General features: G+C 37.3%; 1 protein-coding gene across 1 annotated transcript in view; it reads right to left on the bottom strand.

Moving 5' to 3' along the window:
- Positions 1-14,673, bottom strand: part of CYP7B1 (cytochrome P450 family 7 subfamily B member 1) — a 178,727-nt gene that overhangs the window by 25,080 nt on the left and 138,974 nt on the right. Inside the window, exon 2 of the mRNA XM_028112127.2 lies at positions 2,068-2,204. Within this exon, the coding sequence (XP_027967928.1) occupies positions 2,068-2,204 (137 nt within the window). The remainder of the gene's footprint in view (positions 1-2,067; positions 2,205-14,673) is intronic.

Below are 14,673 nucleotides of genomic sequence, written 5' to 3'. Positions count from 1 at the left end.
TGGCCGCAGCAAGGCACACAGAAGTATGGGCAGCAAATGTAGGAAACTCTCTTGAAAAACTGGGATGCAAAAGAGAAAAAAAAAAAAAGAAATGAAAGGTAACTAGAAGGAGAATATAGGAGAAGCATGGTTTTAAGCTATAGGTAAGGACCCAAGAGAGAAAAGAAAAATGAAGATATATGTGTGGGAGGAATAAATAAACACCAGCCCTGTGGAGGCAGCAAGTAAGGGTGATGGGGACAGGTAATGGATTTTCTTAAACATTCTTTGAAATTAGAGAAAAGGTAGTGAGGAAAGTTGTGAGACACAGGGATATCTGGTAGATATGTGAGGGTCTGAGTGAGATCATACCTGATGCCTTCATTTTTCTTGGGAAGGAAAGGAAGGGGAGTGAACTGTTTTGCCAGAGCCCAGTGAGAAATGGGGACCTGGAACACAGCCTTTCCTGCCCTCCCACTGGCATGCCCAGCCAGAAGTCAGAGGGCAAAGAAGTGAGGATAATCTAGTCTGTACAGATCAGACTTCTGGGACATAGGACATACAAAAGTGAAGAAAAGGAATAGCTAGCCTGGTGATAAGCTGATGTGGAAGACTGTGTGCTAAGATGGCCACAGTAAATTCTTTCTATCTCTACGTGTGCTCCTTTGCAGTGGGACTCTGCCATGCTCCCAGGAAGTGGTGGAGTGTATTTCCCTACCCTTGAGTTGGGGCTGGTCTGCAACCGCTCTGACTAATAAAATGTGGTATAGGGGCACCTGGGTGGCTCAGTCGTTAAGCGTCTGCCCTCAGCTCAGGTCATGATCCCAGGGTCCTGGGATCGAGCCCCGCATTGGGCTCCCTGCTCAGCGTGGAGCCTGCTTCTCCCTCTCCCACTCCCCCTGCTTGTGTTCCCTCTCTCGCTGTGTCTCTCTCTGTCAAATAAATAAAATCTTAAAAAAAAAATTAAAAAAAAAAAATGTGGTATAAATGAGGTTTTGTAATATCTCAGCCTAGGCCTCAGGGGGCTTTGCAGCTTTTCTTCTCACCCACCTGAAACACTAGCTGCCACGTAAGGACATCTTGAGAATGAAACATCATGTGTACAAGGAGGCCCAGCCAGGCATGTATGTGATGAGGCCATCTTGGAACATCCAGTCCCAGTTAAGCAGTCAGATGACTCAAGCCACAAAAGTGACTCAGGTAAGACGGGTTGCTTTAAGGCATTACATCTAGGGGAGGTTTGTTATGCAATGATAGCTGATACAGCTGGAAAACATGGGCCTTCAAGGAGGATGAGTGAAGAACGTCCCAACTTTTCCTCTCAGCCCTATGATGTTGGGATGTTTAGTGATCTTGCTGCCGTTTTCTTTTTTCTTTTGTAAGCATTTTATTGAAGTTAGAAGCATAATAAACTTTTTATTAAAATTAAAAATACATTCTACAGCAGTGGTTGCTAGGGGCTCAGGTTGGGGGGAAGTGGCATGAATATGTGGAACACAGAGGAATTTTAGGGCAGTTAAACTATTCTCTATGATAGTGAATAATATCCATTGAATGATGGATCCATGACACACATTTGTCAAAACTCGAAGAACTGTACAACACAAAGAGTGGACCCTAATGTAAATCACAGACGGTTAATAATATACCAACACTGGCTCATCAGCTGCAACAGAGTATGGGATATAATAAGGAAAATTCTGATCAAGGGAAACAGGATATATGGGAAATCTCAGATCTGATCAATTTTCTTTAAACCTAAGACTGCTCTACAAAATGAAGTCTGTTAATGCGTTCTAGCTTTTTTTTTTCTCTTTTAATCATTCTTAAAATCAGACCAAGCCAAACCAAACCAAAATCACAGGTGATGGCAGGAGAGTAGGGTTCCCTAGGTACCCTCAAGATTTTTATAATTAATTTTTTACTGTGAAAATCACTGTATTCAAAAACATAGTTTTCTTTTGTATTAGTCTACAAACAAAACAATAATATAAATATTCCATATTTTGTCTATAGAAAAATGTAACAACTTAAGGAACAATGGGGAACTTATGATTTATGGAAGGTACTTATGGAAGTGTTGCTTACCTCCAAGGAGAACAGTGAAAGTGTCACCATGTTGCTTTTGAAGAGTTTTCATGAAACCTAAAGGATTCTTTTGTAATTTCAGGGCCTCTCCAAGGTAAGGAAGCCAGCCTTTTATCAGTGGAGGCTCACCAGGTCTCCTATAAGAAAAATAAACAAACAAGAAAAAATGAAATCCTTATTTTAATACATATGGGTTATTAACCCAGCCTAGAAGTGAATGGATGAATTACACAACTTTTTTCAATTATTTTATTTAATGATTATTATATAATCATAGATATGAATTTATTGAGTCCCACCAGTATGTGACTTTGGGGTAGACAGTTCAATTCACAGCTTTTGGTGAGGAACGTTTTTGAGAAATTGTATCTTGTAAGACCCAAATGGCTGGCTGAAATGACAGCTACAGTCAGTAAACATTTTATGTATGAGAGCTCTTGCTGAGTGTTAGATGTCAGGTAGTTTACTCGCCAAAGTAAAGCTCTTTGTTATCAGATGTCACTTTAGACTGGAATTGCATAATTAGAAGAGGAGCAGTTAATAATCTTGAAAAATCTTTTATGTTGTTGAGAACAATAAAAAGCTCAACATTATTTCCATGAAGTATATCTTGTTGTATTCTTTTATCGAGTTTTTTATTCAAATTACGAAGGACTAGGAATATTTGTTAAATTTTACAAGACAACATATGAAACACGTTCAGTGAAACACTGAAATACTGTGAATTAAAAAACAAGTTTCTTCTTTTTTTTGACCTATAATCTTAGCAAACCTGGACTTCAAAATTTCTTCTTCTTCATTTATTTGGTGAGCTCAATCTGATTTAAAGTAAAAAAAAAAAAAAAAAAATCCAAAGCCATTTTATCCTAGAAGGGATTAAAACAAATATTCAAAAGAACTCTGATGATTCTCTATCCCATCTGTGAAGATGACTTACACTATAGGCAGTACAACCCATTCTGATTAATCACAAGATATTACTAGCTCAAGACCCAATCAAAAATCAAGATTATGATCATACTTAACATGGAATTTTATGTGGTTAGATTAACCCTATCAAAAGCTTTTATTTTCCCACAACTCAACATGGTAGAATTAAACTTAAAAAATAAACATCAGATCTTTTGGGGGAAAAAAAATAAACTAACACAAAATAAACCCAAGGTATGATAGAAATAAAGGAAACAGGTATCAAAATTCTCCTTTCTGTTTTTAGAAGACAATTGATTTTTATACTAATTTACAGATCTGTGCTATTATTTAAATATATGTACTTAGAAATGGGAAGACAAGAAACATCACATAAAAATGTGTATCTTCTGCTTCCTCCCCTTCTCTGTTATTTTCTTAAATGCTAGCTCTACCAATGGAGACTTGCTTTTTTGAGAAATACAAAAATGTACCAAAAAGTACAGTAATAGTTAATTCTATATCCAAAGATTAAACAAGAAATGACATATATTATTGTAGAGTAGGCTCTCTTAAGTCAGAAATTGCCATAGCATGCAGGCTCTCAATCAATGGCTTTCAAATTTTGCAAGTGATCTTAGATCACAAAATTTCTTTTCAAAATATTAACTCTCTTCCTTGGTCTATTTTTATTCTGTTTTGTTTAATGTTGCTTGGATGTTGCATAGTGACAAAGATTTTGAAAGGCTTTTTGTCATATCATAATTTAATGCAACTAATTTCATCCTCTATGCTCTGTCATTTGGTCAAAAGCTGTAGTCTTCATGGATTTCCGTGGGGGGAAAGGATGGAACTCAGAAATCCAGGGGAATATTAAGTTAATGTTCAGAGTTAGGGAAACACATTAGGAAGCAGTTTTATTGTTACAAAGATGAGAGGATCATCATTTCTTACAGCTGTGTTCATTTGGCAGCAATGAGTTTAAAACTATGAAACACCATGTCACAACCGCGTATTTTCAGGAAAAAATATAGTGCTATTTCAACTTATGACCCATTGAAGATGGGCAACAGAAATCTGTCTTCATCAGTATATTTGTAAAAATTATTTAGAGAGGAAAGACATCATCATAATGGTCCAGAAAGACCTACTGACATATGGCACAGTGCAAATACTGCTATTTGTCTCTCTCATGCTCTGTGACTTTGAAAATGAAATGTCCACTGCCCACTGCTGAGTGAGGGGATGGGATGCCTAATGCTTGTTGGGAATGATCAAGTTCCAAACTTAAAAGGAACAGGTTCTAAAGCAATGGTGGGCAACTAAAAACAAAGAAAAACAAAAACAAAGAACCCCCAGAAAACAAAAAAACAAAAATTGTGGGCCACACCCCCTCTCAATCCCACTTGAACAGTATACACTTCCTCAAATATCCTCTTTACTACTTAAGACACTAACAGGACACATCTTGTAAGTAATACATATTAAAGCTTACAAAGTTTCTTAATAATTAAACCCAAGTTCTATGCATAAACAACTATCACCACTTGCAATTTCTTCCATACGAATAGTGGGACACATCTTGAAGTTTATTAAAAATGTCAAGTACGGTCCAAATTTACCTGCAAGCAAATAGTGGAGAAGAGCCTAAATACATAAAATGGCTATAAAACATAAGAGATGTTTTAGTTTTCCTTTGGTTAAAAAGAAGCATATAAGATCTGAGGAGGTGAACCAACATAGAATACTTCGTTTTTAATAATAGTTGCAGTTTGTCTTTATGCTATACCTTTAGTTAAATAAATAGGGAAAAGGTTTGGCTAGTGACCTATCACACATCATTCCCTGAGACATTTAAAGCCCAGCATTTTCCACAGCAATCTATACATGTCAAGTAATTTCTTCTATTCCACTTTTCCTGGGATCATTCTAGGCTAGGAGTCCGAGTTATTGTAACAACCTTCTAAGTAAGTGGTGAGCAATCTTTATACATGTACACCAATTCAGGAAAAAAAAATTATGTGTTGATTAAGTTTCTGAGGACATAAAATATTTGTATTAGGTCATCTAATATCTGTAACAGTGCCTTAATAATTTTTTTAATTTTTCCTAATTAATATTTTCTTTTGTATATGTGTGGTTAAAATGTCAGATACTACACAACTGATGTGCAATGCAGTAGCTGATTATAATAGTGACCTTTTGAACAAACTTTTGGTTGAGCAAAGAACTTTTGAAGCTGCCCTTCTACCTTTCCTGGACTTACTTTAGAAGCTACTTAATTGGAAAATATAATTTGGTTCACACTGTCTCTTAGAACTGTACTTTTGAAATGTTCTCTATTCTTCCACTCTTCCTTGGCTTCAATGCAGGCATGAGGAGGAGTCAGTCGGTAGAAGGCATGGCAGAGTCTTGGCATACTGGCAGCCTCTGTGAGAGCTCATGTGGGGCCAAGGAAGCACAGAACCACATGATTGCTTTGCCTGGAAGCTAGGAGGGATTACCAAGTGGGGACACTTGAGTAAAGGATGCAAAGATGGAGGATCACCCTCAAAGTCCTGGCCAGGAGGCACACTGGGAAGCCAAAGATGGCCACATGAACATCTGTACTACAGGACTTTCCAGATCAACAGAAAGGAAGGGGAAGAGTTCTCCTCCTAAATCTCATTTAATGTGTGTGTGTGTGTGTGTGTGTGTGTGTGTGTGTGTGTGTGTGTGTGTATGAACAAGTTTTAAACCCAAAGTGACTGGAACTACTTTTCACTAGAAATAGTGTTTTCTGTCTTCAGCAGAAATCAGTTATAGACAAATAAATTTGTGCACATATAACACTGGAAAATTTTAAATCCAGCATACAAGTTATGTAGACACCCAGTTGTTGTTTTAACTTGAAAATGAGAATGATAATATCAACCTTAGAGGTTTACCATTTCAGACTGAGAGAGAGTCTTTGAAAATAGCTAGTATACAGAGCGGGATCAGTTTTTCCAACTATTCATACATTGTAAGTAGTTGCACATAAGTGGTTTTGCTCTCCCATTCTCTGTATGAACGGTTTTATTTTTCAACCTTCCTTGTTATCTATATAAGGAGTTTGGAAGGCATCACTCCCATCTTCACCACAAGAAAAAAGCTGAACAAACTGAATATCAACAAGTCCTCTTAGATTCATTAGAGAATTGATGCTGCAGGGCAAACCATTGCCCTAAAAGCTATAGAGACAGGTGAATACAGAAAATTATAGCTTAGTGGGAGCAGAAGCTGCTGCTGCAGCCTTTAAGAAAGACACTGAAAAGGTAATTGACTAATTGCTGGAGACTGAGCAAGGACTAATTTGTGATATAAAATCTCCTAAGGGCCCAGACTTATTAGGGCCTTCACAGTGCTCACACAAGGAGAAATAGATAATCTGAATTAGTGTGCATTTACCAAATAAATTGAGTCAATAATTTATAATCTTCTAAAGCAGAAGGCACCAACTCTAGATCTCACTGGTGAATTTTATCAAACATTTAAGGAAGAAATATTACCAATTCACTCTAATCTCTTCCAGAAAATAGAAGCAGAGAAAACACTTCCTAACTCATTCTATGAGGCCAGCATTACCCTAATACTAAAGTAGACAAAAACATCACAAAAAAGGAAAATTATAGATCAATAAACACAACATAGATGTGGAAATCCTCAACAAAATAACAGTAAATTGAACTCAACAGTGTATAGGAAGAATTATACATTAGAAGCAAGGGAAATTTATTCCCGGTGTGTAAGGCTGCTTCAACATTCAAAAATCAAATAATGTAATTAATGTAATCCATTACCTCAAAGGGATAAAGAAGAAAAATCATCTGATCATGTCAATAGATACAGGAACATCATTTGACAAAATCTAACACCTATTCATGATAAAACTCTCAGCAAACTAGGATTAGAGGAAACTTCCTCAACTTGATAAAGAACATCTACAAAAAACCTTAATGCTAACATCATACTTAATAGTGAGGAACTAGATACTTTCCTGCTAAGATCTGAAACAAGGCAAAGATGCCCCCTCACCGCTCCTATCTGACATTATACAGGAAGTCCTAGTTAATGCAATAAGACAAGAAAGGGAAATAAAAGGTATACAGATTGAGAAAAACTAAAACTATTCTTGTTCAGATGACATGATTGCCTATATATAAAATTTCGAAACAGCAACAAAAATACTCTTCTGTAACTAATAAGAAATTACAGCAAGGTAGCAGAATACAAGGTTAATACACAAAAGTAAATTGCTTTCCTATTTTCCAGCAATGAATAAGTGGAATTTGAAATAAAAAAAAACAACACCACTTACATTGGCACCCATAAAAATGAAATACTTTGGTATACAAAATGTGTACAAAATCTACATAAGAAAAACTATAAAGCTGTGATAAAAAAATCAAATAAAATTTAAATAAGCGAGAGATATCCTATGCATGTCAGTAGGGAGACTCAATATTGTCAAGATGTCAGTTCTTCTCAACTTGTTCTATAGATTCAATGCAATCTGATCAGGATCAGAACTCCAGAAAGTTATTCTGTGGACATTGACAAACTGATTCTAAAGTTTATATGGGAAGGGAAAGGACCCAGAATAGCAAATATGATATTGAAGGAGAAGAACAAAGTGGGAAGACTGATACCACTCAACTTCAATACTTACTATAAAGCAACAATAATCAAGACAGTACGGTATTGGTGAAAGAATAGACAAATAGGTCAATGGAACAGAAGAGAAAGCCCAAAGTATACCAACACAAATACAGTCAACTGATCTTTGACCAAAGAACAAAGTAATTCAATGGAGAAAGGATAGCCTTTTCAACAAATGGTGGTAGAACAACTGGGCATCCTCTTGCAAAAATATTAATACAGACACAATTCTTATACCTTTCACAAAAATTAACTCAAAATAGATCAGAGACCTAATTGTAAAATGCCAAACTATAAAATTACCAGCAGTTAAAATAAGAAATATCTAGACGACCTTGGGGCTGGCAATGACTTTTTATTTTTTTTAATTTTTTATTGTTATGTTAATCACCATACATTACATCATTAGTTTTTAATATAGTGTTCCATGATTCATTGTTTGTGCATAATACCCAGTGCTCCACGCAGAACGTGCCCTCTTTAATACCCATCACCAGGCTAACCCATCCCCTCACGCCCCTCCCCTCTAGAACCCTCAGTTTGTTTTTCAGGGTTCATCATCTCTCATGGTTCGTCTCCCCCTCCAATTTCCTCCCCTTTATTCTTCCCCTCCTGTTATCTTCTTCTTTTTTTTTTCTTAACATATATTGCATTATTTGTTTCAGAGGTACAGATCTGTGATTCAACAGTCTTGCACAATTCACAGCGCTCACCATAGCACATACCGTCCCCAATGTCTATCACCCAGCCACCCCCTCCCTCCCACCCCCCACCACTCCAGCAACCCTCAGTTTGTTTCCTGAGATTAAGAATTCCTCATATCAGTGAGGTCATATGATACATGTCTTTCTCTGATTGACTTCTTTCACTCAGCATAACACCCTCCACTTCCATCCACATTGTTGCTGGCAATGACTTTTTAGATACAACATCAAAAACACAATCCATGAAAAAAAAAACTTCATTAAAATTTAAAAATTCTGTCCTGCAAAATACACTGTTAAAGAGAATGAAAACCCACACTTCAGACTGGGAGAGAAATCTTTGCAAAACACATACCTGACAAAGGACTAATAACCAACATATACAAAGAACTCTTAAAACTCAATAAGGAAAAAAACAATTAAAAATGGGCAAAAGATCTCAACAGACACCTTACCACAGAAGACATACAGATGGAAAATAAACAGATGAAAAGATACCCCGCATCATATTCTCAGGGAATTGCAAATTAAAACAGTAACAAGTTACCACAACACACCTATTAGAATGGCCAAACTCAAAACATTGACTGACCCAAATGCTGACAAAAATGTGGAACAACAGAAACTCTCATTGCTGGTGGGAATGCAAAATGGTACAGCTACTTTGGAAGACAGTTTGGCAGTTTCTTATAAAACTAAACATACTCTTACCATATGACCCAGCAACTGTGATCCTTGGTATTTACCCAAATGAGCTGAAAACTTGTGTCCACACAAAAACCTGCACACAAATGTTTACAGCAACTTTATTCAGAATTGCCAAAACTTGGGAACAATCAAGATATCCTTCAATTGGTGAATGGATAAACAAACTGTGGTAAATGTGGTTGGTAGAATATTATTCAGTGATAAAAAGAAATGCACTATCATGCCACAAAAAGGCATGGAAGAACCTTAACCACATATTGCAAAGCGAAAGAAGCCAATCTGAAAAGGCTACACACTGTATAATTACAACTATATGACATTCTGGAGAAGCCAAAACTATGGAGATTATTAAAAGATCAGTAGTTGCTAGGGCTTTGGGGGAGAGAGGTATAAATAGGTGTAGCACATGGGATTTTTAGGACAGTGAAACTATTTTGTGTTACTATAATGATGTATCTGTGTCATTATACGTTGGTCAAAACCCATATAATGTACAACACAAAAACGATCCCAGATGTAAATTAGGACTTTAGCTAGTATTAATGTATTAATATCGGCTCAACTGTAACAAATATACTATACTGATATTAATATTTGTGAAGACTACGGTGGGTGGGGAGGGGGTATATGGGAACTCTACAATTTCAATATTTCTGTAAACCTCAAACTGCTCTATAAAATAAGGCCTATATAACTATACAGATATAGATATCTACATATGTAATAATAAATTTTAAGCAAGAAACTAATATGAAGTTTCTATTTTTTTTTAAATTAAGGACATTAAAAAAAGATGGGCAATTCTAAGGTATCAGTATTGGGCAGTGTGTAAATTGATAAAAACAAATTTTTTTTTAAGATTTTATTTATTTATTTGACAGAGAGAGACACAGTGAGAGAGGGAACACAAACAGGGGGAGCGGGAGAGGGAGAAGCAGGCTTCCCGCGGAGCAGGGAGCCCGATGCGGGGCTCGATCCCAGGACCCTGGGACCATGACCGGAGCCGAGGGCAGACGCTTAATGACTGAACCACCCAGGAGCCCCTAAAAACAAGTATTTTTTAAGAGTAAAGAGTTCTAAACTGATGGTTACTAGAGGGGAGGTGGGTGGGGGGTTGGTGAAATAGGTGATGGGGATTAAAGAAGGCACTTGTCGTGATGAGCACTGGGTGATGTATGGAAGTGTTGAATCACTGTACTGTACACCTGAAACTAATATTATACTGTATGTTAACTAACTGTAACTTAAATTAAAATTTTTAAAAAGTGTAAAGGTTCTAGAATCCAAAAAGTAAGAAAATTGCTGTGGATTATCCCCAGTCACAATAGGCCCATTTCTTTCTATGACCTCATAGAGAGCCATTGTTAAAGAATCCCAAGCATCTATTTAAGACCTTGGAGGGGCTGAGGATTTTGTACCTTCTAGCTCAGGAAGCTGGTTTTCAATGACCTGGGATTTGACCAAAGTTAGTTTCTTCCATGGCACTGTAGGGTTTTTATCTATTTTGCATATTAATTTTTTCACTTTTAAAGAAATCTTTAAAATCTTCACTTTTAAAGAAAAAGTGAAAAAATTTAATAACTCTTTTTAATTTTTCTTATTCTTTTTTCTTTATTTTTTTTCCATTTTTAAAATTTAGTTTGTTAATGTTTTGTTTACCTTTATTTTTTGTCTGGCACTATGTCAATTCCATCATAAAGGTCAGTTTTTCAAATTGGCCTTGAAAGTGATTTTCTTTTGAAGTAAACTGGATCAAATTTCTCCCAGCTTTTCCCGGTTTCAAGCTGACATTGGGACACGCTGCCTCCAAGTAAGTGCAACATGCTGCCAGGCCTCTCGGCCATCTCTGCTGAGGAAAAGACTTTATTGGCAGCTACCATTGGCAAGGATATATTTGCCAAGGTGAGGCTGGCCCAACACATTTGGGAAAGAGATGGTCATGACAATCATTAACGAGTTAATCTTGTTAACTACCTTATAAAGTCAAAATAATGAGGGCCTTGGATAACTCAAACATTGTGAAATTATTTGAAGTGATGGAGACAGGAACAGTCTACCCTATCATGGAGGTAAGTGGGGAAGAGCTATTCAATTACCCAGTGGATCATCACAGCAGGAAAGAGAAAGAGGCCCCAGGCAAATTCAGCCAGAGAGTGTCTGCTGCACAGTATTACCAGGGTAAATGGTAAAAGGGTATTGTCTATATACCTTCAAGGCAGAAAACCAACTACTAGAAACTTACATGCACATCAAGGTTTCAGACTTTGCTACAGCAAAGAATTCCCCTTTGGCAATAAGTTGGATGCCTTGTGTGGCAGCTTCCTTATAATGCCTTGGAACTCTTTCCAGAGCCAAAAGTAAAATGGCTTCATGGTAGGTGTATGGAGCCTAAGAGTCACCTTATATACTCTGGTCAGCAGATCCCTGCCTTTTGACGGACAACTTAAAGGATCAGGGAAAGCAATACTGAACAGAATATACCATATTCACTTCTACTTGTTCATAGTGTGAAAACTTGCTCAAGACATTTCTTATCCTCAATCTCACCAAGAGGCGTCTTAGAGCAAATCATGAAAATTTCATGGATGAATGTGGCTTATGAAGATGAGGAACTAAAGCCTTACATGGAGTCACTCCCTGAGTAAAAAGACTCTGGTGGACTGAGTTGATGGTGCTCACTGGCTTCACAAGGTGAAGAGGGGTGGGTAGAAGCAATGACATGATGTGAGGCTGTGAGATTATCTGCCTTGAGCCCCTTTCCACAGACAGAGGCACCATAGACCACCATATGACACTCACAGAGTTGGTCAATATTGACTTTTCAGAGAACTTTGTTCACAATATATCTTTAAGTGAATAAAGCAGTTAAGTAACCATAGGCATAATAGCATAATATTGTTTTCCTAAAAAAATATGGAAAGGAATATAAACACAAAGAGAAAGATCTGATATGCCTTAAGATGTCAATGGTCATTATTGCTGGTGGTGAGATTACAGGGGTTTGATAACTGGTATCTTCTAATTTGCATGACACTTCTTTTGAAGAGTATTTGCCATTTATTTTGTAGAATGTCCCTCAATTTGGGTTGTCTGATGTTTTCTCATGATCAGATCGAGGTGGTAACATTTTGGGGAAGAATCTCACAGAAGCAACGTGCCCTTCTCAGCATATTGTTTTTTAAATTTAAAAAAATGCTATTTTAGTGTTCAAATTAAAGCCACGTACAGAAGGTACTGTCCTCTAAAGCGCAGTTGATGGCAAAAAAGTATACTCTACAAAGAATCCAAGACTCATTCTATAAATGAGCTCTACACTCCTAAATCAGGTGAGTAGAGGAAACAGCCTGAGATCCACCGTAAGGACAAGCAGCACCCTCTCCACCCACATTCCAAAAATGCAGAGCAGACACTGGGGTCAGACTCTGTAACTGCACAAAATATGGACACGCAGTGCCACCTGGGGATACCCTGTTACTTGCACCAGGGGCCAGGGGACATACTAATGAGGCAGGCAGAGTTGATTTCTGTGACAGCCAGGAAAGGGAGGAGTGCTCTATACAAATGGGGTTGCAACCAGTGGACTGTGACAACTGGGTTCCCTGATCATCTCTTCAAGGCTGCACTTGGACAAAGAAACATTGTGGCACAGAGCACACTGTCTCCACTCCCTCACAAAACCCTAGGGCATCTCATGCCTACCGTTAGGGAGTACGTTAATTTTTTCTCCTTGTATATGACAACCATATGTTCTTTAGGACTCTTGATTCACACGTCGAACATAAATGATCTGTTTAATATTTGTTTACTGCAAGAATCAGAACTACTGTAATCTCTTTTCAGGATGAACATTAATCCAACCCTGTCTAGAAAAATTATACAGTTCATTACCATAAGTAATCTCTATTGTACTCCATGCTTAACCTTCACTTTCCCCCAGTCTTATAACCTTGCAAATCCACTGGTGCTGTGTGATTGGCATCTGGTGTTCATACAATCTCTGCCTCACAGAGAATAAATGAAAAATCCCTAGATAAAAATGCCACTTTTCAGTGATCCAACCCTCTGCTCTTTGGTAACTTGTGTACCACTCTAGAAAGTTCTGTTAACTTTGCAGCTCATAAATAAAGCCTTTACTCTTGAAATGTTTTGGCTCTATCAGGATGGCAACTGACTTAAAACTTGATTTAATTTCCCGGTAGCAAAGATATCACTGTTCAAGCACTTTTAATCAAAGCATTAAATGTAATGGCAATGTAAAAGCAAGCAACACTGAATGGTCACAAATTTCTCCATTATTGGCATGGAATCATAGCAAAACCAATATGAACATGGCTATATCTTCACACCCTGAGAGTAACTTTTCAAGCCATATTTCAGGTGAACCTCTAGCTGTCAGCTCATCTATGTGATTGTGTGATCCGAGCAAAGCTTTGTCTGGGGAATGTGCCTTGTAAACTCAATTCCGTTAGTAGATTTACACTAATGCCTCGATCAAGTGAGTGACTTGTAAGTGCTTCTTTGGATAAGAAGCCAAACCACATTCATATAGGATTTCACTCAGAGAAGTCTATGATTGAGCTTTTTTTTTTTTAATCTGGGAGGAATGCCACAGGTTGGCACCAGTGGAATAATGTCAAGACGTATTAAAAAAAAACAACCCACAACTATCACTTAAAATTTAACTGAGTCTCAAACACGCCCCACAATGACCACAACACTGGAGGACGTTTCTTAATGAACTTGACCCTGGGTTAGCAGGGCATAGTCCAAGCCCTCATCCATTCTCATGGGCACTACTACAATAGCTTCCTGATTGATCTTGCCACACTGCATGGCTCAGGCTACCAGCCACCACCAGTTTGCTGACTTTGGCCAATTTACTTAACCTATCTGTTCCTCCGGTTTCTCACCTGTAAAATGGATATACTATTGTACTTTCTTCATGTAAAAAATAAGCTGAAGCATGTAAAGAACTGAAGGCAATGACTTGCATGTAGGAAGCACTCAGAACGTTAACTACTACTATTATTATATTAATATTATTGATCTCCACATCACTACCTGAGATCACCTAAAATACAAACCAAATTGTGGCTCTCTCCTGATTTCTCTTTCCTAAAAGTTTTCAACTGAATACCAAATTTTAAGATATTTTTTCATTTGCTTGCGTACTTCCTTTACTTGCCTAATTTAGGTATTAGTTTAGGGCTGCAATATATGATTTGCTGGTCAGGGGTGGGGCACCAGAACCATCTACCCATCTGGAAAGTAACTCTAACTTCTCGGGCTTTGTATTCTCTGGGCAAACGCTCTTAAAGGATCAAGTGGCTCAGAAGAGCACTCTATCTTAGGAGAAAGCCAGTCAAGAATGTTTAAACAGCCTAGACAATTCCAAAAGAGGGAAATCGATTCATAATTGAAAGTTATTTCAACTCCCTAATTAAAATAGAAAACCATGCAACTGAATTTGTAATTTCTGAGATGATCAGTTGCTAATTTATTTTACAGATGGGATTTGAATGGACTTCATGGAAGAGATATCAATTCTATTAACTCATCATTTCTTACATTTGATTAAATTGTTTGATTTTGAAACATTTAATAA

The sequence above is a fragment of the Eumetopias jubatus genome, unplaced genomic scaffold (assembly GCF_037043125.1).
Source record: "Eumetopias jubatus isolate StellerSeaLion01/CBP00866 unplaced genomic scaffold, mEumJub1_p1.0 scaffold_4, whole genome shotgun sequence".
Taxonomy (NCBI): domain Eukaryota; kingdom Metazoa; phylum Chordata; class Mammalia; order Carnivora; family Otariidae; genus Eumetopias; species Eumetopias jubatus.
The sequence above is the reverse complement of the archived record's forward strand: the minus strand, read 5'-3'. Positions and strand labels throughout refer to the sequence as shown.